General features: G+C 31.6%; 1 protein-coding gene across 5 annotated transcripts in view; it reads left to right on the forward strand.

Moving 5' to 3' along the window:
- The window catches only part of LOC114328206 (rho guanine nucleotide exchange factor 11), a 767,005-nt gene that overhangs the window by 215,429 nt on the left and 524,795 nt on the right, over positions 1 to 26,781 (forward strand). For all 5 annotated transcript variants that reach the window (XM_028276988.2, XM_028276990.2, XM_028276989.2 and 2 more), the window contains 2 exons: positions 17,169 to 17,327; positions 24,489 to 24,548. In XM_028276988.2, coding sequence (XP_028132789.2) covers positions 17,169 to 17,327; positions 24,489 to 24,548 — 219 coding nt within the window. The remainder of the gene's footprint in view (positions 1 to 17,168; positions 17,328 to 24,488; positions 24,549 to 26,781) is intronic.

Genomic DNA, 26,781 nt, shown 5'->3' on the forward strand with positions numbered 1-26,781 from the left:
TTTTCTCCTTTATAACAGTGTTTCGCACTGCTCGCTTTATTCTGTTGTACTCTATTCGATCTTCGTCATTTTTAGTATTTAACCATTTTTGGTAAAGCTTCTTCTTGGTCAAAACTAGTTCTTCTATTTCCTCGTTCCACCAGAGTTTATTGCTTGGTTTGGTTTTTGGTTGTTCTCCTAACACTTCTTTGGCACTTTTCTGCATTGCCCATAGCATGTTTTGATATAGTTCTGTTGTGTTTTCTAAATGCTCATTGAGATTTTGATCTAGTCTTCTTTGATACAGCTCTTTAGTACTTTCATGAATAAAGCTTTGAAGGTTATACTTAGGTTCTTTTATTTCTTCTAGTTGTTCTTCGATTTGATGTTCATTGCTTGTAATATAGGGAACTACAATCTTGCTTTTAACTAGAAAGTGATCAGAGTCGCAGCTTGCTCCTCTCATGACTCTAACATCATTTATTTTTAGCTCTGAAACTTGTTTCACAATGATGTAGTCTTCTTTGAATTTATGAATGACTAAATTATGCTGTAGAACTGTTCGATAAAAAAATAAACAAAATTGGTATGTGATATAAAACAACTCTCTCCGTTTCACAAATAATCTGACTAACCTTTTTTTTTCTCTTCTTTACTTCTTCTCATGGATTGTGTAGTCCTCGATTCTCCCACACGTGCTCCTAGGATCAAACTGCTTCACAAACAACAAGAGCACTCGCTCGAAATATCTCCTCAGTTTTCTCTCTACTCGATATCTTGTGCAAATTGATACCAACCGGCTACTCGTTCCAGACAGAAACAGGAATCTCTTAGGAGACAAGGAGAATTAACTTCTCAACTCGATCAACGATTTCGTTTCAACACGATTCTGCTTACACGGCCGCCAACTTCAGCCGTTTGCCAGCACTGGAAGCGTACGGTTGTATGTTTTGTTTTGTTTCTTGTGTTTACACATTTTGTTATTTGTTTTGATTTGATGTGTTGTGAATACTAGCTGTAAGTGTTTTATTTTTTTATTAATATCATCACATCACCAAGTTTAAACGACCTAGTTAAATATTTGTATAATATTTAACCTTGACACCATGACGTCCAAAAATTGTGAAATTTGCTTAGCTGAATTTTCTGCAAACGAAAAATATCAGATACGTTGCCATGGAGATTGTCAACGGTATTTTTGCATCAAATGTTCTGGTCTCAATAAAACAACGGCAAAAACTCTACTGGACCCAAAAAATTCTCAGTTAAGATTTTTCTGTACTTTATGTGATTCGCCTAGTCTCAGATATCTAAATGAAAAATTTAACAATCTTTCAAAAAATCAAATACCACAAGAGAATTTTGACGCCTTAATTCAAGTTACAAAAAAAACTCACTGATAATTTGCCAATTTTCATCGAGACATATGATTTATTAACCAAAAATGACGGCAAATTAGACTATATTACGAAAAAAATTGACGAGATACAAAAATTAAATAACCTGCTAAATCCTGAATATCTTTTAAAATCGATAAGGCAGATGGAACAAGATATCTTCAATATATCGTCAGTTTTTTTCGGCTGTTCCAATGACACGATTAAGGTGCAAGTCCAAGATTCAAATTCATCTGAGATAAAATTGGGACTAGATAGGCTCTCTTCAAACGTAAGTGAAATATCTAATCAAATGAGTAATCTTTCAAATAAACTACCTGCTATACCAACGAAGAAAGATGTATCGAAGAGAGACATTGTGTATGCCACTTCAAGTACTCAAACTGAAGACACTCAACATTTCGAAGCTAGTCCAGTCACAAAATCAAAAAGTGCAGAAGATAAATGCCACTTTGTCGTTATTAGCAACTTAACCCCAATTTACACTCCTATTCAAGTAGTTCACTACATTAAAGAGAAGCTAGGTATCAAGGAATATATAAGATGTTATGCCCTTCTTAAAGATGCCAACACAACAACAGGGTCCTCATTCAAAATAGGTATTAAGTCTAAAACATATATTGACTTATTATTTAATAAGGAAATTTGGCCACCTGGTGTAAACATTAAATGGTCTACAGAATCCTCATGCTCCGAACCAACAACTTCATCTGAGGCAAATATGAAACCGAAGCACATCAGAAGCCCAGTTAGCTTGGAAAATCCAATTACCATTCCAAGTAAAAACAAAAATGAAGTTCAAAACACAAATATACTTACTGACAAGCAGGCCATCGAAATGTGCAAATCTAAAGATCCGTTCCGTTCCCAAATTAATTTCATTAAGAAAGATACTTTGGAACCATCCATAAATTTGGATCCTTTAACACCACCAAGAGTTAGATTAACCAATAACTCAAACAGTCGATATCTTCTAGCAAGATTAAGGGAACCGGATATATTAAAAGCAATTAAGCTACAGCTTGCTTTCCTACACGACCAGCCTGCCTCAGTATTTTGTGATGGATATACCAACACCAGTGTGAAACTATTTTTGGCTTCCGAAGGACTACCTACCAAGACTGAGGAACTAAGAAAAATTCTTCTAGAATCTAATGATGCCTATGGAATTGGTCCAGCTGAGGTGGAAGCTGATCTTGTTGCTTATAGGTCCTTTCTAAGTTCAGAAAGAATCATACATCTACAAAAATCAAGGGAATGTCACCGAAATTATTATTCTACTAGCTCTCCAAGACGAAATTTTTAAATAACACGACTTGTTCTGAGGAACTAGAAACCTCGAATAATTTTAGTGATGACAACTTTAGTATGGTTCTGATTAATATTCGTTCTATAAGAAATAAAACTGACGAATTATTTTTGTTTCTGGAAGAATTAGGATTTCCCCCGATAGTTGCGGTTACAGAGCACTGGCTGAAGTCAACGAGCCTTTTTTTGTAGAAAAATATACCACAATTGCTAGGTATGATCGTCCAAGTTCAGCTCATGGAGGCACCCTAATTCTTTCTAGAAATAATGATTTTTCTCTGATTACAAAATATGACTTTCTGTTAAATGAAGCCTTCTTTGAGTTTTCCCTAGTTTATAATAAAAATCTTAATCTTTACATTATTTGCATCTATAGATCACCTGACTCCCCTGTGGAACTATTTTTTCAGAACCTGCTAAATTTGTTAGATGACTTGCCTCATAGAAGCAGAAAAATTCTATGCGGGGACTTCAACATTAATTATGATGCTGCTTGTGCTACCCAAATGTCATTGGTCAACATATTTGAATCATATGGTCTCTCAATGCACGTTAATTCTCCTACAAGGATTACAAAAACTTCATCTACCATAATTGACTATATTGTCTCAGATTTCTCACCCCTTGATGTCTGCTCTACAATTATTAATGCGGGATTATCAGATCATGAAGCAGTATTTACGAAGTTTAACATCTTCAGCAAACCCTCCTCGAAAACCCGACGTTTAGGTAGGATTTTTTCCGCTCGGAATTTTCATAAATTTCAAAATTTATGCTTAACTTCTGAGTGGCATTTTCCTTCTGCGGACGTGGACTATAATTTCAACGATTTTATAGAAAAGCTTGTCTCTATCTTCAATAAGGCATTTCCTTTAATTTCAATTAAGCCAAAACATCACAAACCCTGGGCTACAAAAGGTATTCGCATATCAGCCAAAAATATGCGCTCACTATTGTATATCAAGAAATTTGCTACCAACGTCTCTGTCACTCAATATATCACCAAGTACAGGGTAACCTATCTAAAACTTATCAAATCAGCTAAAAAAGCCTACTATCAAAATCGTATGGAAAGCTCTAAAAGTGTTGCAAAAGAAACTTGGTCCATAATAAACGATCTTCGAAATAGAACTCACGCAGTTCAAACATTTGCCCTTCCAGACCCGGAAAATCTAAACGAATATTTCGTTAATGTGAGTAAAAATATAACTTCTACTATTTTGCCACAAAAAGATCCCATTTCCTATCTCCCCAATTCAGGAGTGTTCTCGAATTCATTATTTTTAAGACCAATCGATATATCTGAACTGATCCAAACTATCAATAGTATCAAAAGCAAATCATCTTGTAGTACTGATGGACTATCCATAAAAATCTTCTCAAATCTCACAGAAAATGTGTTGGAAAACCTCGTCTCACTAATTAATGATTCCTTTGAAAGAGGCAAATTCCCAGAGTGCCTAAAGATAGCCATTATTATTCCCCTTCATAAGGGTGGTGAAAAATCTAATGCTTGCAACTATAGACGTATTGCCTTACTACCGGTACTTTCAAAAATTATTGAGAGACTCATAAAAACCCGTCTTATGTCCTTTCTCATTGATAACAACATCTTATCCCAAAATCAGTTCGGCTTTTTAACTAATAAATGTACCACTGATGCCTTGTTTTCTGTGTTTCATGAGGTTTACCAGGCACTAAACAATAATCTTTATACTGCCACTGTTTTCTGTGACTATGCCAAAGCTTTTGATTGTGTAAATCACGACATTTTGATTAAAAAACTAAATTTCTATGGGATTCGAGGTATTTCTTTGAATTGGTTCCAATCTTACTTGAATAATAGGAAACAACTAGTTAGAGCAAATGATACTGACTCTAGTCTCAAAAACATTGTATGTGGAGTACCACAAGGTTCAGTATTGGGTCCTCTACTGTTCCTTATCTTTATAAATGACATCACTAACTTAAAAATCGATGGAAAAATTTTTCTTTTTGCTGATGATACCAGTATCACTTGGAGCAACTCAACTATTGCATCTCTTCATGCAACTATAACTTCTGATTTGCTTACGATAAAAACCTGGTCTGACTCTAATACTCTCTTTTAACGTGGATAAGACAGTAGCATTATCCTATAAAAGTGCTCTTCAACCCCTGCTTGTTAATAACAGCCAGATCTCTACCGTTGATTCTGTAAAATTTCTTGGTATTTTTTTAGACAGCAACCTCAAATGGTCCCTTCATATCGATGTGTTAAGTAAGAAACTCGCCTCAGCCTGCTATGCTATAAGATCTGTTTCGAAAGAACTCAATTTAGCATCGTCTAAACTAACATATTTTTCTTTGTTCGAGTCTCATCTTCGATATGGTCTTCCTTTTTGGGGTTCTAGTACAGCTGCCCAATTAGATGTTATTTTTAAATTACAAAAAAGAGCAATAAGGTATCTGTTTGGCCTCAGAAGAACAACACATTGTAGAAGTTACTTCAAAGATCACGGCATTTTAACCCTTACATCTTTATATATTTTAGAAACTGTTTGCTTAATTCGTAAACACATGCATGTCTTTCCAGCAAGGCCTCGTCATGACTACTCCACCAGAAATTCAAATTTTGATGTCTATTTACCGATCCCGTCCTCTGAGTTAGTAAAGAAATCTATATTATATTCCGCAAAAAAACTATACAACCATCTTCCTTTACAACTCAAATCTGCAACATCTTTCCCCAAGTTTCGTAAAATGACAAAAGCTCATCTATCTAAAAGACCATATTATTCAGTAGAAGAGTTTCTTCTACTGAATAACTAAGAAATGACAGTGTAATGTACAAGTAACCAAACTTATCTATATTTGGGTGTCACATGCAGCAGCTTAAACTTATTAGTTCCTATGTCTATAAATAGTTTACTTTGTTGTATATTCACTTTGGAATTTCTATAAATTGTTGCAATATATCGATTTTGTTTTTTTTTCTATACTTTATTAACTTATATTTTGTATTTATGTATATTTTTTTTATATTGACGATTTATCAAATTTCAGAAAATTGTATTTGTTATTGTTATTGTTATTGTTAGATATTATTTATTTATTTTTTTCTGACTTTAATTAAGCTTTGTCCATAAAATTTGTATTTTCAGTGACAATAAAGCATATTTCTATTCTATTCTATACCACTTTACACCGACTTCTTACTTTTCAAAAACTGGACTCCTCTCTCCAAATGTTCATTACACAGTCTTTTTTTTTCTCTTCAAAACCAGACTCAGACACTCTATTCTCCCTCCAACCGTCTCTCTCGCCAATCACAAAACATCCTCTCTGCACATTACATCCGTGCTGTCATTTCTTAAGAACAAATTAATTTTGTATACAACTTTTCCATTTTGTCAAATTCCAGGAGATACCAAAATTACTTTTGTGTTTCTACATGCTATAAAAAAACCGATATTCTAAAACTCAACAATAATTGTGTTTACCGTCTTTCCTTCTAAGAAGCATTTATAAAGCTCTTATTGTTCACTAAAAAGCGAATACATGTACTTTCTAATCCGACCGTATTAATTGTATAAGTCCGTTCATAGAATCATTAATACTGAACTTTTCCTCTTTCCGCGAAACACTGTTTACTAACTAAATTATACTATTTACAATTTTTGGCCATATACAGGGCGATGAAAATCTATGATCTCGTGGTCTTTGACATAAATTAATTTTCAAAATTTTTCCCATAGAAATTATGTAACAGTATATACAGGTGGTTCCTAAAAAAACTGATACGACTCTTAGTAAGATTTGATCATTTTGAGCAGTGTATTTGATTGGTCTGACATTATATTATATTTATTATGACAGACAACTAATAAAATAAACAAACAAACAACAAACAACTGATTACATATTATGTTAATTCATAAATTGTAATAATTATTAAGGTCTAAATTTTGATATTATTTTGAATTTCTGGATTTTATAAAGAGGTTTAATTCTTGCAGTTTTCGCATCTTCAAAAGGACTATCTTGGAATCTCTCCAAAAGCGTACGATCTTCATGAGCGGTAGATATTTTGGTCTTCCAGAACCTTGCTTTCTTTCGAGTGTCTTGTTCTCTGCATCTATTTTTAATATTAAAAACTGTTATTCTGCTTACGTTAAAATGGTTCGCTACGGCAGATAGTGATCAACCATCTTCTAATTTCGTTACAATTCTTGCTTTAGATCTTTGCTAGCATGTGGAGCCATTTTTTGAGGTTGAACAGAATAAGTTATCTGACAAATTTTAAGACTTGGCAGTGACATCGGCAGTATGTAAATAATAAGTATTTATCCTTCAAAATACACTGCTCAATTTTCTACAAAATACGCTTTAAGAGAGTCGTATCAGTTTTTTAGGAACCAGCTGTACATATTTATTTTCTATGGACATTTCGACTCACTTCAAACCTTAGTCAGGGCTCTTCGATCTTGAATCTAACCAGTTAGTCCAGAAAGCCACTGCGCATCCGCTAGGAAAAATATTCTAATTCAGATTTTTTGCACAATCTTATTCAAAAAGGACCCCTTTTAACAAATTTGCATGTTGCCAGGACCAAAAGTTGGTCAAAAATTTTTTAAACGTTTTTTTTTTGTTTTTTTCCTAAAATTATTTTTTTTGCATAAAACAAAATTTTTTTAGATTTTTTGGATCATTCCAAACAGAAAAGGTCTTTAGTGACTTTTCTCTAAAGTTGATAGTTTTTGACATATAAGCGATTAAAAATTTAAAAATTGCGAAATTGGCCATTTTTAACCCTTAAAAACTATGTGAAAAACTGAAAATGTGAATGTTGCCAAGGTAGGTACACATTCTTTAAACTTCCATTGATGAAATCCCGAAGAGTTTTTTGCAATGCAATATCAAAAACCCCTTTGTTTTTTAATTGTCATTCAAGCGTGCGCGACACTATTTTCCACTGTGCATGTGTATACAGTATGGTGCAAATGAAAGGAATAAATTCGTTATTTCGTAAACCGGTGACTTTAAGGAAAAATCCCAAAACAGGTCGGTTTTTATTTTTAAGTTATGATATTGTGGCATATATAGCATACTAGTCACGTCATCCATCTGGGCGTGATGACGTAATCGATGATTTTTTTAAATGAGAATACGGGTCGTGTGCTAGCTCATTTGAAAGGTTCTTCAATTCTCTATTCAGTAATATAAACATGTACACAATTATTTATACAGGGTGTCCAAAAATTTTTTATTAAATTAAATTATTTGGCAAATTGACAAAAAAATTAAATTATTGGACACCCTGTATAAATAATTATGTAAATGTTTATATTACTGAATAGAGAATTGAAGAACCTTTCAAATAGGCTAGCACTCGACCCCTATTCTCATTTAAAAAAATCATTGATTACGTCATCACGCCCAGATGGATGACGTCACTAGTATACCATATATGTCACAATTTCATAACTTAAAAATAAAAATCGACCTGTTTCGGGATTTTTTCTTAAAGTTGCCGGTTTACGAAATAACGAATTTATTCCTTTCATTTGCACCATACTGCATACACATGCAACGGTGGAAAATAGTGTCGCGCATGCTTGATTGGCAATTAAAAAACAAGGGGGTTTTGATATTGAAAAACTCTTCGGGATTTCATCAATCGATGTTTAAAGAATATCTACCTACCTTGGCAACATTCAAATTTTCAGTTTTTCACATAGTTTTTGAGGGTTAAAAATGGCCGATTTCGCAATTTTTCAATTTTTTATCGCTTATATGTCAAAAACTATCAACTTTAGAAAAATGTCACTACAGACCTTTTCTGTTTGGAATGATCCAAAAAATCTAAAAAAATTTTGTTTCATGCAAAAAAAATAATTTTAGGAAAAAAACAAAAAAAAACGTTTAAAAAATTGTTGACCAACTTTTGGTCCTGGCAACATGCAAATTTGTTATAAGGGGTCCTTTTTGAGTAAGATTCTGCAAAAAATCCGAATTAGAATATTTTTCCTAGCGGATGCGCAGTGGCTTTCTGGACTAAGTGTTAACTGTGATTATGACAAACTCATATGACTCCTTGATAAGAAGCCTTTACAGAGATGACATTTATAGACAAGTTCGTGACCTAGGAAACTTAGCAAGATACAGTACAATTAATATTCTCTCTTGTATTTTTACTATGCTGTAAAGAAGGAAAATTGATACAAAAGTTTTTAAAAACAAAATAGCATTTAACTTATAATTTAAAAGAATAATGAATAATTGCTACTTTGTTTAATAATTTTTTTTATAAAAATTGTTTATTTTAATAAAAACAGAAATGGGACGCTAATGACACAAATGAATGATGAAAGATAACCGATATAAATGTCAAAAAGAAATGAAAATATCCACAATATGTAGGCAGGTTAAAATAAATCTTGCTCCTCTTCATTCCTAGTGACAGACCAGACAGTTGCCGGATCGTCTTAAGGCCTGGGGTGGGATTCTGTATACAATCCGTAACGCCGATCGCTTTCTATCAATATCAATATATTTGAATTTTTAGTTTTGTGTGTGTGTGTGTGTGTTAGAAAAAATGGCTTGGATGCGGGTCCGTTAGCCACAGATTTTTATTTTATTTTTACCTCAATTTATTAGTTTTGTTATATTTATACCTATTTCACTTAAATGACTATATTTGTTTCTTTCAAGTACTTTATGAGTAATTTAAATATTTCCATTTTATGACAACTTATTAGATATTCTATACTAATTGGAAAATGAACTTGTGTTTGTCGTAAATTGTAATATAATTGATTTATATATCTCTCGTTAATTTTGCATTCAAAGAAAATATGGTTCAAATCTCTAATCGAAACATTATCACAAAAATTTTTAGTTTTAATTCAAATATTTTCCTGTTTTACTAAGTGTCACTTCAGCATCAATTTAAGTATAACCTAGCAAAACTAGAAAATAATTCAATTAAAGCTAAAAATTCAAAAATTTTCACGACAATTGACATCGATAGAAAGTGACGTGTAGATAACTACAGTGCACGGAATCTAGCCCCTGGTTTGTCTAACCAGATCGGCCCGAAATATTTCATTGATATAGCACGAAAAGATCGCTCTCTCAGGGAATTATTCCGTTCAGAAGTTTTGTCTGTTTGTGGTTTGTATACATGCAGTCATTTCGTTGCGATATAAGTTCAGTGTCAATTTTATGTGTATTTAAAAGAAACTTGTCCTAAAAATAATGGATGCAGACATTGTTTATTGCTATGGTCTTAGAAGAAAAACAGGATGACGATGATACGTCTGCGTTATTAAAAATATGTAATGAAAAAATACAAGTCTGAAAATGTTTGAGAATAGATCCAAAGAAGTCTTTACGAAGTGTTGCTAGTAAATCATCTTATAGACAGTGATACCAAGTGCAAAGAATTTTTTATACATTTTTATACATTTTTATACATTTTATATCCTCTTTTTATAGAGGAAGAAATAACTTCGCAACCTGCAAACTTCATTTCTTTGTAACTGTTTATTTTCTTTGCATACAACGGAGGATTTTCTTAAAAAATCATACAGAAGTAAAAAACTTAGTTTGTACAATGGTATAAAAAAGTTAATTAAAAACTATTAAAAGTCATCCAAAAGGATTTGCAAAACGTTTTCAATCTAAATTAGATCATCATCAGTGCCTAGAACGAAGTATTTCCACGTTAGAATGAATGCAAAAGGTTAAAATTGTGACTGGTTGAAGAAAAAATGTGGTAATACTTACGTTCTGCCTAGTACATGGAACTAGCAACCTTATGAAATAGGTAACATCGAGAAATATGGTTTACATGATAACTATATAATATTTATAGCGACTCCGAGTCGATGTTAAAAGATTAAATGTGTTAGGAGTGCTCAAAGGGCAACATGGTTCCCTGATCGATAAAAAATCGTGGTTCTTGCCAGTTCAATGGACACAGACCAAAAAGGTGAACAACAACAACAGGTGACAGACAATCAAATTATTAGACAGAAGCGACATGACAAGACAGGTAGTCAATTTTTGGTTATGAATTTAAAATAGTGTTGTTTAGAATTTAGATTATTAGTTAAACCAAAGAATACTCCATCCAACAAGAAGCGAAAGTACCTGTCGGCTCCATAGAAAAAAGTGTTGTGTGATTTGGTAGAATGCGATCTTACTCTTTAAAAAACATGTCACGTATTTCAGCGCCATCTCAGCACCTGGTTAAATGGAAGGATACTACAAATCTGGCCTCCACATAAGTGGTCTGTAGCTTCGACATGATAGGTGTGAAATTTTAAACGCTCTTGTTGTTGATTGGATAGGAAGGGTGCCATAATCTAGCCTCCATGCTAGGTACATAGCCTCCATACGGTACTTCCAATATTTTTTAATATTTTATTCAATTGGACAATAAAGGTAAAACACAAACAACTTTTGTTTCTTACTTATTTATTTATAAAATAATGTGACATTTTACATAGAAATATGAGTACCTATTTAATTTGGATTAAATATATGTTTACTTGTTGAACTTTTCCACCGTCTGCACCTGCACACAACAGCTGATCGGAGCCATTAGACCTAACAACAAAACGCGAAATAAAGTGTGTATTTTAACACTGTTGGATAAACAGTACCTACAATCAGAAAATCTCTACCTTACAATCAGAAAAACTTACCTTTAAAAAGGTACTCGATTACAAAATATCAAAAAAACACAACTGAATATCAGCTTTTTATGGTGACACAAACCACAAACACATCACATAACCGACCATATAAAATAACAACGACAACGAACGAACGAACACGAACACAGATTCACAGATAGCGCAGGATTTGTCAAAAGTCATGTTCCACCAATCACAATGCCGACATCAGCGCCTCTGACAAAATGGAAGGAAAATAAATACTATTACATGTTTTTTATCAGAGTTCGCGGGGCATGGTCGGCTCCTTTGATATTCAGGGGACAGAAATATCCGTCAGAGAACGCTAGGGGTAATACTTCACACCACACTGAGAAAAGTAATGAAGAATTCGTTCAAAACAGTAGGAAATTTGAGTTACACTGAGAAACAAAGTAATAATTAAAACTATAGTGTTTTTAAGTTGATCTATTTAATATGAATTGTATTTTTTTATGTATAATTTAATATAACCCATATATCAATTTTGTACTGATAAGTAAAAAGGTTTTAAGTTAAAAATATCGATTTTGACTAAGTTTTGTAAACTTATATAAACGTGATGGATTTTTAATGCTTAGTTGAATTTAATAGTTAATTTCAAAATAGAGATTAAAATTTCTATCGATTTCTATTACATTTTTTCGTACTAAAAACTTGTCAAAATAGATATTTTTGACCCAAGACCTTTTAACTTAGTACAGAATTATACTTTCAAATTTTCTATTAACTTTGTCTTATGTTGATAACTTTTTTGCTTCCTTTTGAGAAATTTCTTTGAATGTCTCTTGACCTCCAACACCACCATATTCTCGCTGCACGAGGAAACTCTGCGGCTGAGGCTAGAATGACTTTATTCACCTTCGATTTCTTTCTATGTATCTGAGGTTTCTGGAAACTCTGGTTGTACTGTACCAAATTCAACTTGCCTGGATATATAACAATTATTCCATCACATCTAGCATCTAATACCTGGGAATTAATCTATCAGCTGACAACAATATCGAAGAAGAGGTAAAAGAACAAATCATTAAAGCCAATAGAACGGCCCGATGCTTAAATGACACAATTTGGAAAAACAAACACGTAAGAGTGCAAACAAAGACCCCAATAAGTCAGTTATTAGGCCGTTATGACTTATACGGCCGAAACAAGACCAGATACAAGCAAAGCACACAGACATCTGGAGACCAACGAAATGAAGATCTTAAGAGGGATTGCTGGAAAAGGACTACAGGTCAGGGTAAGAAGTGAGGAAATCAGAAGCATATATGTGGGGTAGACAATATAAATACCTGGGTAAAGAACAGAAAAGAAGAGTGGACTCAACATATAAGCAGGATGTTTTAATCAAGGATAGTAAGAATAGCCAGGGACAGATCACTGTTAGGCAGAAGAAGTATAGGACGCCCAAGGAAAAGCTGTAATGACAATTTAGGGACAGAATGAAATGCACCGTTGAAGAAAAACAGGCAGTACTGCCTACATGAAACAAAGAAGATATCAGATCTAGCATCTAGCCACCTTAACCTGTTTCTTATTTTGTTTCCAATAGGATACACACCTAATTTTATCGTATATACTGATTCCTAACATTATCTTTTTTAGTTATTCGCTAGTTCTAGTTATTAATAACTGCGGGTTTAATACGGAACTTAACCTAACCCTAATGAAGCTCTGCTTTCACACAAAATTTTCCAGTTTCAGCTGCATATTAGCTGCTCTCTAATTGTTACCGTCTGACACATCTCTTATGCCACTCTCACATATGCAGCTGACACTCCGTTCCTACTTGTACCAATAGGTTTCTGGTAACTTTGCTATATGCCTTCTCAAGATTAATAAACACTATGTGCAAGTCTTTCTCTTCCACTCGTAAGTGTTTCCCTCAGCTGACATAAAATAAAAATTGATGTTGTGGACCTGCCTTGCATAAATTCAAAATGACTTTTATTTCTAGAACCGTACACACTAAAGTTTGTTAGATTTCAAATGTATTACGATGACGAAAACTTATTTTGAATAGGGTGCTAAGACAAATACTTAATGATCTGAACAAAATTAAGCAAATGTTTGTTAACTGGAAATAAAATAATACTATTGCAAATTACATAAAACACTAACAAAATAGCTATGTTTAAATTGTTTTTATTCTTTATTAAAAATCTGGGAATAAATAATTTTAATAGATAGGTACGTAGATATATGAAATCACATAAATGTTTGAAAATGAATCACATAATGTTTAAAAGGAACTTCTCTCATTGCCCTACGATCGTTTACCTGCTACGATTTCTCGGTACTGAAAAGAGAATTATTTGTTCACGATCTAGTGGGGCATCCCAGTACGAACTACGAACCACACAAGAAAATCCACCTTTGCGTGTAGCCATCACAATGAGAGTTTATTTTAACAATAGATATATTTAATAGTATTATCCTTTTTTCTACAATAAGAAAAGATTAAACAACACAATAATAATTATACAAATACATTCACATTATTTGTTAGGTTCAACAAACAGTTGTTAGGGGTTAGGTTGAGAAATAAGAAATAATACATGAAACATGGCGGATCGTACATGCGCAAAGAAATTTGGATCCTGAAATAGTCGATGCTTTCGCTTCTTGTTGGATGGAGTATTCTTTGGTTAAACTGAATGTAGATTAATAACTAATTTTCTTAAACTTATTCTATTAATATTTCATCCTGTAATGCAGAGAACTCTAATTTATGATATTTCTTACCGATGGATTGATGGATATCTTTAAGACATTTACTAACTACTATCAAAGAAAAAATACAAATTTTATTTAAAGAAATACAAATCTTCGGTAAACATGTGACGTTCTTAATTCGTTGACAAAGAACCATTGTTCAAGAACAATCGTACACCTTTCCGAAATTTCTTTCCGATCTTTTATAGAAACCGTTCTTATTTATTTCACATATATTTGGTTTTAATGGAAACGGTTTAACGTACTTTTTCGTACTATATCGCCGAAATATTTCAGGACATCTGGTCAGACAAACCAGGCCTTTAGATATTGTGTGCCCTAGTTGCGAACGAAGTTTCAGGAATAAATCATTCGAGACTACGATCTAAAATCCAAAAAAGCAATCTACCACCCGTTCAAACTCTCCAAATGTTGGGTTTATTATTAGACCTACTTTTATAGTAGCCTTTGAGAATGAGTTATTTATGTTAGGATTACAATACTATATGCTCTGATAGTCACTTTATACGATGCAAGTAATTGCGCAATTAATTGCACAATTTCTTGCGCAAGAACTGGTGCAATAAGTTGCAACTAACTTTCTGCAATAAAGTGATTACACGGTGCAAACAATCGCATAAACTGACATGGAATAGACACAAATTTCTTTGACAGTTAACAGATAAGAAACTCTAAAAACTACTCAAAAGTCTAATTTGATTTAACCTGCTTTTATTTACAGTTGTTCTGCATTTCTGCCATTTCCTTCTCAGCCGCTTGTTTTCCATAATTACTCAATTGTTAATTAAAAATACTGTTAAATTTTTATTTAAATAAAGGTTAAAAATTTATTCATTTTATATTATTATTTAATATTTTATTGTACTTTCATCATTACCTATGTTATTTACAATCTTACTAAAATTGGTAAAAATCAAGCGTGGGAGGATGATAAAATGTCAGTGACAGTCAGTGAAGTGACAGAAAAGTAAAAACGCAAACAGTGTAGCCTTAAAAGCACAAAGTTGCTAAAAAAATAACCAAATTGCAGAAAAAATTGCATGAAAGATAGCGCAGGTTCTATTTAGCTGCAAGTTCTTGATGCAAGAAGTTGTATCAACTTTCCTGTGCAATTTTCGTATGACACGATGCAATTTCTATTGCTACAAGAAATTGTGCAATTAATTGCTCAATTACTTGCATCGTGTAAAGTGGCTATAATATTCTCCCTTTTGCTAAAAAGTATATCGTTTTGTTGTACATTGTTTTTGAAACCTACAAAAATTATTCTGGTTACAGCACTGGAAATTACTATATAGTTAATATTTTTATTGTACAAGTTTTTACCTAAATTGGTAAAAACATTCGCTTATTAAAACTCGTTTGATTTTATTTTATTTGAAATAATTTATATTTACGAAAGTTGTTTCATTGATCTCAAAGGTCTCATAGAACGAAAGTTTAAGATTTTTAGTGTTGAGTATTTGCTATCAGTGACACAGGGTATAAAATTTGTGACCTACCTACTAGATTTTTAATAGGTCAGTTAAATGACATGAATATGAGGTATATTTTACATAGTAAGTTTTTAGTGAAATAGGGGCAAATAAAAATTATTAATACATGCTAATTAATAAATTACATTACTTTAATCTATTTTTTAAATGTATTTTAACTATTTTCTGTTTTGGTTGATAGTTTTTCATTTACAAAAATAAATATTTGAACCAAAGTCACTTTCAATAAGCTGTCTTACGGGCTTAGGTATTTGGTTTATTACATCGGATCTCATAAATACAGCTTTTTTACATTCTTGGATCAGCAAATATATCCAAAGATTCACAGAAAAACTTTACCTTAATAGGAAAAAATTTATTTGCTCTCTTTTCTTTCTTGATATATTAATAAACTTTTATAATTATAAAAAACTAATCACCATGAAGAGAAATGTCAGAGATATTTCCCTATATGCTTGGCAAGAGCATCCCTATGACTTTCCTAGTAAATTGATTTGCCTAGAATCTCGCCACCAACTCAGTTGGTGAACTTAAAGAAATACACCATAACCTGGTTCGTTTAATTTGTATAAGTGAATTATGAAGCAATTTCATCAAGCACACTTGTTCGAATTACACTTTAAGCGCGATCGAACGCAGGTGACATTTTGGCATAAATTGACAAAAATTATATGACCGTTGTGGTGTTGATTTAATTCTTGTTTTCTATTTCTAATGTTTTTATTTATTAACATTGAATATTAATTTGTTTTAGGCCTGGATCCCGCGTACCAAAAAAAAGTTTATTAATAGCAAGCTGAAAATTTATTAATAGCTTAAGGGTGTCTAGTTGGACAAACTTTGGAACAGGGGACGTTTTAGTTGTGGAACAGGTTACAGGTTTGGAACGCCAGACTACGGAAACGTCCTATGCATTTTGTTGAACAGAACTTCCAATTGATTTGTTACCCTTTCATTAATTTCTCATGCAAAAGTCAGACTGCTATTTACCACCAACATAATTTCTGTCATTTGACATGTTCTACGTGTCGGACTTCTTAAAATTCCCAAAATATTTGTCGGACAAACATTTTTTCATATACATAATATTATATAAAGTTTGCTATTGAATAAACTTAAAAACAACCTGCAAGTTTTCACAATCATAAACTTGCCAGAATGACACGTTCCACAATTTAACTTCCCCTGATCCAGTGTTCCGATACATCAAACTTTGTCCGACTAGACACCGTTAGGCTATTAACAAAGTTTCAGCTTGCTATTAATAAACTTTTTTTTGGTACGCGGGATCCAGGCCTGTTTTGTTTTATAATCCACTTCTGCAATAATTATGTGATATATTTGATTTAAAATGAATTCAGGATTTTTTTGTAATTTGGCAACAATGTTACCTTTGGTCTCTGACGTAGATAATGACGTGCAACAGTATTTATACTGTACCAACCATACACATATTTTAGACACTTTTATTAAATTATGAAAAATAATAGGTACATATTTCAATATATTATATACTTTAAAGTTTTTAATTATTTTTTTGCTTTCAGCTTGCCTTATAAACTTACATAGGCATTGCGTTCGACAGTTTGAAGATAGTTGTCCCGGACCAATAACCAAGAAAGATAGAAGCATAATGAAGTTAATAGGAATGCGACACGACACCAATGAACATAATAGGATGAAGAAGAATTCCCAGTTTCTCCAAAGTAAGTTCTAACTATTTATACCATTGAGAAATAAAAAACTGCGTTTGGTTAGTGAAACAATCTATAGCAGTTTTAATATATTGTTATGTTACTGTGGTGCAACAGTCGCAGTCGATTGTGGACGTCTTCTTCATGGATTAGACCTTACAACCTATTCCGCCTAAACTGCCTATCATTTCCGAGTGGACATGACCTACGCAGCACCTTCCTCGTAGGTGGTATTTTATTGTTATTTTTGGTATGCTGTCTTTACTCATTCTATCTGCATGGGAGTGCTAGTTGTTACGATAGTGGTGGACTTTTTCTTCTATTGAAAACATACCGAGATATTTCCTGATTTCAGTGTTTCTTATATGATCTAATTTTGCCATACTTTTATGCTTCTTAGAAATTTCATTTCTGCTGCCTGAATTCGTGCATGTCTTTCTGTTTTATTATCCACCTCCCGCAACCATGTAGAAGTATTAACACGGCCATTGTCTTAATTGAGTATATTTTCTGCATTTATTCCCTAAAGTTCTTCTTATACTTAGTAATAAGACGATTACTTAACACACACGTTACAACATACACAATGTACTATGAACCAGCTGACTTACTGTACGCATTTAGTTCATTAAAAAAATGATAACTGTCAAAACATCTATAAATTTAAAGAAAATAAAATTTTGAAATGTTATTTTGTTCACTTTTGTGGAGTGAATTAGGAAACGAGGGGAAATGTATCGCACCCTCAGTAATATAGAGGCACAATTAAAAAAAGTAGATTTTTCGCTCAGCTGTCGCTCGTGCTCTAAACATCGCGTGCGTTCGCAAAAAGCATACTTCACGAACTGTTTCATGAATAACTATTTCCTAACTAGTGCGGAAAGTGATACTTTCACGCACGAGACTGCCGTTGACCCGAACGACGCGATAGCGGAGTTCGGGCAAGCAGTCGAGTGCGGGGAAAACACTTTCCGCATCGCATGCGTTATAAACAATATTTTTTCTAGGGCCGTACGTTTGGAAAAAAGCCACAAAAAATAGAATTATATCAATTTTTATTTAGGAGTGAAAATACACAAATTAATTCTTTGACAAGGTTGTCAAAACCAAACTTTCAATATAATGGGTTACCACGACGACGATATTGGTTTCCATGACGACGATTCAAAACCATTGTAATAGGGAACTTGCATAAATTTTTAAATTCGAAAAAAATGTTATAAATCACAACAGAACATAATTTAAAACATGTATCAAAGATAAAAAAGTTTTGTTTGTCTTTCGTTTGGCCCCTAAAGACGATTAAAAATTCAAATTAAAACAGGTGGTCCAAAATGCGTCGTGACGTCACTTGGTTTTACATGTACATTTTTTCAATAAAGTAAACAGAATTTTAAATTAGACGTTATAAACGTCAGTAGAAAATACATTTATGTGACGTTACAAGTGTTTTTGATCGTTAGACCTATTCATAGAAAATTTGTACTTTTACAAAATGGTTTTATTTTCAATAGTAAACCTTCGTTCCTTTCCTTAAAAAACAGTATAAAACTACAATTTTAACAAACTGGTACATATTATTACAATGATATACGATAAATGTCATTAGAATATAAATATTTTTGACTTATTCCACGACGATGAGCTTGCCAAATACCCAAGTAGGTGGAGGCCAATAAACTAAAGAAGGAGAAGAAGAATATACCTAAATATAAGGTTGTGTCTAGGTATACGCTAACGTGTACGCAAATAAAAAAGTTAGTGTCAGTGATTTCTTATTTTTTATTTGTTTAGTGTTTGTTTTTAAATTAACTACGGAGTGTGGACAATTATTTAGTTCTTTTAATGAGTTTAAGAACATTTTAAAACAGTACGAAAAAGATAAGAGACTATAAATTAGTATATATTTTTTTTAGTTATAAATGAAATAGTATTACCGTAAAAGATTAAAATATAAGGAAGACCTAAAGCTTTCACAATAATAATTAACTTGTTCTGAAGCTATTATCCTTGTGGCATTTTTGTAATCAACTATTCTAAATGAGAACTAAGCCACAATTTAACTAAAAAATTGATTTAATTAACGTTTCGACTACTAAACCGGATGTCGTTGTCAAAATACAAAATATTATTAAATTAAACAAAAATGTTGTTGCTTAGTAAAAAATTTTTTCTAATAATTTATTTAATTTGACTAATTTTTGTATTTTGACAATGACATCCGATTTGGACGTCTAAACGTTAATAAAATATTTTTTTTTAGTTAAATTGTGGCTTATTTTGCATTTAGAAAAGTTGATTATAATAATTCACTTACGTATAAAAATTATTTTAACAATATTTTGTACCTACATGTCATGTAAACTAAATACATATAATTATTTTGCTAACCTAAATATATACTTTTATATTATACATTGATTTATTACAATTAAGTTTGAAACATCTGAATAGTTCTGCTTCCCTTCCCTTAACAAATATGTTTCTATCAAACAAACATTAAACATATCAAAATAGCATGTACCAAAATATATAGTCACTGCGCAAGCTAAATAATGACGTCACTGGCTTGATGAAGTTTAATTCGCCTCTACCTAACTTTTTTATTTGCGTACACGTTATCGTGTACCTAGACACAGCGAAATATAACCATAATAAAAACTAATGCAAAACTATGTGACGTCACGGGCCGTTTGAACTACTTTATACCGCAGAAGACTTTAAATGTGTATTTCTAAGTTATTACGAGTTTTTGAAGCGTGAAATTTTGGAAATCTCATTTTTAAACAGAACTGAACATTATTATCTAATAAAAAAAATGTGCAAGTTCCCTATTGTCTACTGATCTGACTTTTAAATATTATGTCAAAATAATTTTATTTCATCGAATTATCGCGCTAATTTCATTAAAACATGAACACAATAAGATAAATTTGAAATAAATTACTAAATAATATCTAAATATTAGTTTATTGCATGTATTATAATATATTATAATTCCATATTACAAGGTATTTTACTTTCACGTACGCCGTGCGGGAAAGTGCAACTTTCGGAAACGAAATGCGTGCGGGAAAGTGGCTCTTTTAGCACGGGTGTAGAAAATAGCTAATTGTGTAACAAGGGAGGAAAGTGCTACTTTTCCTCCCGAGAATGAAGTTTACTGCCCGACGCGTAGCGGAGGGCAGTAATCATTCAAGTGAGGAAAAGGCACTTTACTCCCATGTTATACATATAGTTTTTCCACCTTCCTCAAATAACAAGTCATTTTTTCATTTTTACTTAATTTATTTATGTAACTAACCAACAAAATTTATTAGAACTAAAACTAACAAGTAGGTACAATATAATTATCAACTGTCAAATATAAGTCAAATTATTAATGTAAACATTGTTAAATAAAAATAACAATTTACTGTTTTTTACCATTCTGCAAAATACAGGGTGTTTTATAAATAAACGTTAAAATGTATAGATACTTACGTAATAGAAAATAGATATTGTACAGGGTGTCAATAAGTTATATTTCGTAAATGAAATACCATGACGTCACTTTTACTTTTCCTCCTTATGGAGGAAAAATACTTTTCCTCCCTAGGGAGGAAAAGTGCAACTTTGCTCCCTACAATCAGGTCCGGAAAAGTATACTTTCGGTAGAGGTAGGTGGAAAAAATACTTTCAAGTTAGTCCCATATACAGGGTGGTTCATCTTATTCGCCTCGGTCTCTGTACGGAAAACCACTTGATATTTTAATAAAATTTCTTCACAGAAATATACACGGCCTTTAATACTACAATCTAAAAATTATGCGAATTATACAGGGTGCTCCAAAAAAGAGTGGTATATCAAAGTTATATTTTTTCTTATGGAATGCCCCATATCTGATGACATTATTGAATTGATCTTAAAAAATAAGCTATACTTTCATAAGGGTTCCTTATACCTAAATACAGGGTGTTTTGATTTATTTCGATTTTTATAAAAATGTAAGGTTTTAGAAAAAAATAAATATCTACGAATCTAAGAAGCAGTAACAAATTATTTCTTGGATCTTAATAACAGACTATTTAGCGTACTTAAAGAGATGCTTATTGCAACAAAATTTTCTTACAGGGTGGTCAAAATATGAGATTGTTATATTAACAAATTCAAGCCGTAATACCTTACTTATTTTAAATAGAACACCCTGTATCTTACTAGTCTATCGCGTAGAAAATTTACCTAGCTTTTAATTTGTATTAGGGTTTCCTATACCTATCTTTTTACAGGGTGGTCAAAATATTAGATTGTTCTATTAACAAATTCAAGCTGTAATAACTTACTTATTTTAAATGGAACACCCTGTATCTTACTAGTCTGTCGCGTAGAAAATTTACTTAGCTTTCAATTCCTATTAGGGTTTTCTATACCTATCTCCCTTCATTTTTTAAATATTTAAAGATTTCCTAATTTGTAAGCTTTAAAAATTAGAATTAAGTACCTATGTCGTGGTTATGTACAACACATCACCAACACCGGCAATATACTTAAATATTTTAGTCAAGATAGTTTCATTAATAAAATTCACATTTTTATCATTTAATCACACAGAGTGTTCGTATTTTAAATGACATACTCGATATTCTATTCTTTATAATGGAAGATATTTAAAATTTCTTCATTTCCATGTAAATATTCTCAATACACATGTTATTCTGTAAATATAAATTCCCATGTTATTCTGTAAATACCCATTTTTACATATTTTTGTACAATAGGCTCGTTTTCGTCAAAGTAGCCGTTGCATTTAATTGTTTGTAATTGCGATTCAAAGATTCAAACAAAAAGTGGTGTTCTTAAATTTACTTAATAACCGTTGGGTTAAGATATGGAAAATACTTATACGGAATGAAATATAATTTAAATATCTTCCAGAATACGGCATCTAATATAGGGTGTGCAGTTTAATATAAACATATTATTCAATGTCACATGTAGGCCAAAATCAACTAAAATAATACAACACTCTGTGTGATTACATGATATCAATCAAAATTTTATTAATGACAGTATCTTGTCTAAGTATATTGCCGGTGTTGGTGATGTGTTGTACATAAACACGGCATAGGTACTTAATTCTAATTTTTAAAGCTTACAAATTAGGAAATCTTTCAATATTTAAAAAATGAAGGGAGATCGGTATAGGAAACTCTAGTTAAAATTGAAAGCTAAGTAAATTTTCTACGCGATAGACTAGTAAGATACAGGGTGTTCCATTTAAAATAAGTAAGTTATTACAGCTTGAATTTGTAAATAGAACAATCTAATATTTTGACCACCCTGTAAAAAGATAGGTATAGGAAACCCTAGTAAGAATTGAAAGCTAAGTAAATGTTCTACGCGACAGACTAGTAAGATACCCAGTAAGTCCCATTTAAAATAAGTAAGTTATTACAGCTTGAATTTGTTAATAGAACAATCTAATATTTTGACCACCCTGTAAAAAGATAGGTATAAAAAACTCTTATAAAAATTGAAAGCTAAGTAAATTTTCTACGCGATAGACTAGTAAGATACAGGGTGTTCTATTTAAAATAAGTAAATTATTACAGCTTGAATTTGTTAATAGAACAATCTCATATTTTGACCACCCTGTAAGAAATTATGTTGCAATAAGCGTCTCTTTAAGTATGCTAAATAGTCTGTTATTAAGATCCAAGAAAGAATTTGTTACTGCTTCTTAGATTCGTAGATATTTATTTTTTTCTAAAAAATTACATTTTTATAAAAATCGAAATAAATCAAAACACCCTGTATTTAGGTATGGGGAACCCTTATGAAAGTATATCTTATTTTTTAAGGTCAATTCAATAATGTCATCAGATATAGGGCATTCCATAAGAAAAAATATAACTTTGATATACCACTCTTTTTTGGAACACCCTGTATAATTCACATTATTTTTAGGTTGTAGTATTAAAGGCCCTGTATATTTCTGTGAAGAAATTTTTTTAAAATATCATGTGGTTTTCCGTACAGAGACCGAGGCGAATAAGATGAACCACCCTGTATATAGTACAAAAAAACCTAACAGAAATAAGGAACTATTTAAGTTTGAGCCCTTATATTATTAATATCCCTTCACTGTTTATGCAATATAGCGATCTATTACGAATTGGACCCAATTATTTATTACATTTTGCATAATATAACGGCTCAACTAAAAATTGTTCTATATAATTCAAAAAATGTTAAAACACAATCTCACCAGAATTTTCGTCAGAGAAACGTTACTGATTGCTACCTTGTAGTACTATAAACGAGAGGTGAGCAGGGAGAGTGAGAGAGAGGCACAAATAAATATAGTTACCGGACCGTTAATGTTCTTTTTCTCTCTCTATCAGCACTAACCGGTAGAGAATTTCATTTTGTGCCCTTATCATTTAAAATCACAGTTAACAAAAATTTTGAGTTGAGCCCTTATATTACTGAGAGTGCGGTATATATCTTTCCGTCATTCGTAAATATTAACGCGGTATAATTTCATCTCTTTTGTTTCGTAGTATCAGTACAAATATTAATATTGTCGATGTTGGGATTAAAGCTAAGAGATAGTTTCAAATGTCATTAAAAATGCCAGAACGAGAATTACAGACACTATGGAAAGGATAACATATATGAAGTGGAACTGGACTTGATACAAGGCGAGAATAGGGCTTTTCATCGCTTCTCATTTGTTTCGGGCACTTGACATGTGTCACATGAGTGTATTATATGACACATGATAAGTGCCAGAAACAAATCAGAAGCGATGAAAAGCCCTATGAATGACGCTAGGTGGACTAAACGCATAATGAAGACTTCAGCAATATAGCCGTAGAAGTATACCTTCGACACAGCGGATGAATGATATCAAAAGGGTTAATACATACTGGATTTATACGACACATGATTGAGGGCAATGAAGACAACTGAGGGAGGCTTATGTTCAGGCTATTTTTTTTTGTTAGTTCTCACTATCAACTATAATAGAAAAAGGTTGTGCTGCTGCAGTATACACAGAGACGTTTCATACATTCTGTAAAACAACGGATATAATGCAAAATGCTTAATTTAATAATTCCAATATTTAATTTTCATCTTTTATTGTTGCTGTAGTTTCATTACCGTTACATTTTTATTTTGTATTACAGTGGAAAGGGACCGAAGGCAAGCTGAAGAAAATAACAGTAGCTTTGATCTCAACGAAGGAGGTAAGTCAATTTTAAACACATTGATATTTGATGTCAAAGTTTTAGTTTCCAAAAAGTTTTAGTGCAGCCAATATAATATTGTTACCTACTTTTGTAGAACATATGAACTATGTCCAATTAACAGAATATGATATAAACTTTACAGTAACTATTTTATAGTATATATTTGCTACTATTTTGGCTTAGAGATGTAATCTTTCACTTAAACGGTCCGCAGTGCTGTGAAAGTTAATAGAAAATTCTCCCAATGTTTGAGGCAGTGTCAAAGACTAGCAAAAATAAGGTTTTAACTGATATTTTGTTTTATCGCCAACCGTCACTAAAGTCATTCATTATTGTACTCATTTGCCCTCATTTGCGTCAGGAAAGTAACACTTTATTGTACTGAAACAAGAATTTTACTTTACCTGCCGCGATTATTAATCACCTTAACCGAGATTGAATGTAAGTGGTAGATGCAGTAATCGATTATTTATTTGAGTGAACTTAAAATTTATTTGCTTTAATTATTAAAAATATTGTACAAAATTTACGTTATTATTAATTAAATTTATGTCGAAAGGTGAAATTCTCCAGTATTTTCCAATTATATTCAAACAATATAAATCAAAACTTTACAGATTTAGTAATTAGGTATTCAATATTGATAACAACTATCGATTAAACATCGAAACCGGACAAACAGGCCATCATGCAAAAGCATTCTGTCATTACTGTGGTACGAAATTTTTATTTCGTCTAAAATAAAAAAATCTTAAATTTTTTAAGTTAGGTATTAAGGCTATGGGTACATAATTCGCAAATATTTTACGTGTATCCCTACTTTTTCTGTCTTTACACGGCAAATTACGTGTAGTAAAATTCACAGTGGTATGGATATGTAAACATTACTAGAATGTCATTCTACTTGAAAATGTCATCATTAATTTAAAGATATGGGTTTTGAATGTTCTTGGATAACAGTTATTTTTATAATTGGAAATTATTAAATCAGTTAATAAATGTGATAATTTTTTCACTAACTATGTATTCAGTGATTGTAATAATTTATTTCTACAACAAAGACTAATACTCAATCGAGAAAAGAGGAAAAGTGTTAAAGTGATTTTTTAATAATATATTGTTATGGAACGCTTACAATTTTGAACATCTTTAACAACAAAATACTTGGATCACAGAATATATTATCCTGATATATTCTCTGTTTGGATCTTCCACAAATAATACACAATAAATAACTTTTTATTAAGTTCACGTCTTAAATCAATTATTTATCAAATACACTATATTTCAATAATATTTAATCAATAACTCAACATATTCCCGATGCAATGTCAAATATTTAAAATTGTCACTGATTGTCAGTGTCTGACTGACAATATATGCTGAAAATATTATATTCGGCTGAGTGCGTTGTAAGACAAAGATAGATTTGGAAAATATTACCACGGCATTGTGTTTATTTTTTTCGAATCCTGAAAAAACCAATAAATATTTTTGAAAAATTTAAACGCAGAATGAAAGACTAAATTATTACCGAGGGCCGAAAGTCCCTTAGAATAAATAAAAAGTTTATTTTGAATGATATATTTGAAATTAAAAATCACACTAAATTTTCTCTTAGTTTTTCACCCCTGTAACTTATTAAAATAAACATTATAGAAGTTCTCAGGGACTTTCGGCCCTCGCTAATAACGTGATATTTCATTCTGCGTTTAAATTTTTCAAAAATACATATTAGTTTTCTCAGGATTCGAAAAAAATGAATCCCCATTTGAATAGCATTGCAGCCGAAAATACGTACCGATCCTCTTAACGCAAATAAAGTGTGAAATGGTGTTTTTGTTAATTCGATTATATATAGAACGGTGATATACGTACCGATCCTCTTAACGCAAATAAAGTGTGAAATGGTGTTTTTGTTAATTCGATTATATATAGAACGGTGATATATATTTTTACTGATAATTTATTAGTAAATATATTTATTTGGATTTTCTACGATTCATCAAGGGAAAATCAACTGCGGAAAGCTATCTACAGTTCATAAACAATGACGTAACTATTAACGTTATTTTTGGCATTATTTTAAGTATTAAAATTAGTTTACTATTTAAATAAAAATACAATTATTAAACTGTTTAAATTATGTATTTCGTTAAAATCATAATTATAGAAGTATAACTTCTTATGTACGTACAAAGTACACACACTCTTTTGATTAGTAGGATGT

This window comes from Diabrotica virgifera, chromosome 1, assembly GCF_917563875.1.
Source record: "Diabrotica virgifera virgifera chromosome 1, PGI_DIABVI_V3a".
Taxonomy (NCBI): Eukaryota; Metazoa; Arthropoda; class Insecta; order Coleoptera; family Chrysomelidae; genus Diabrotica; species Diabrotica virgifera.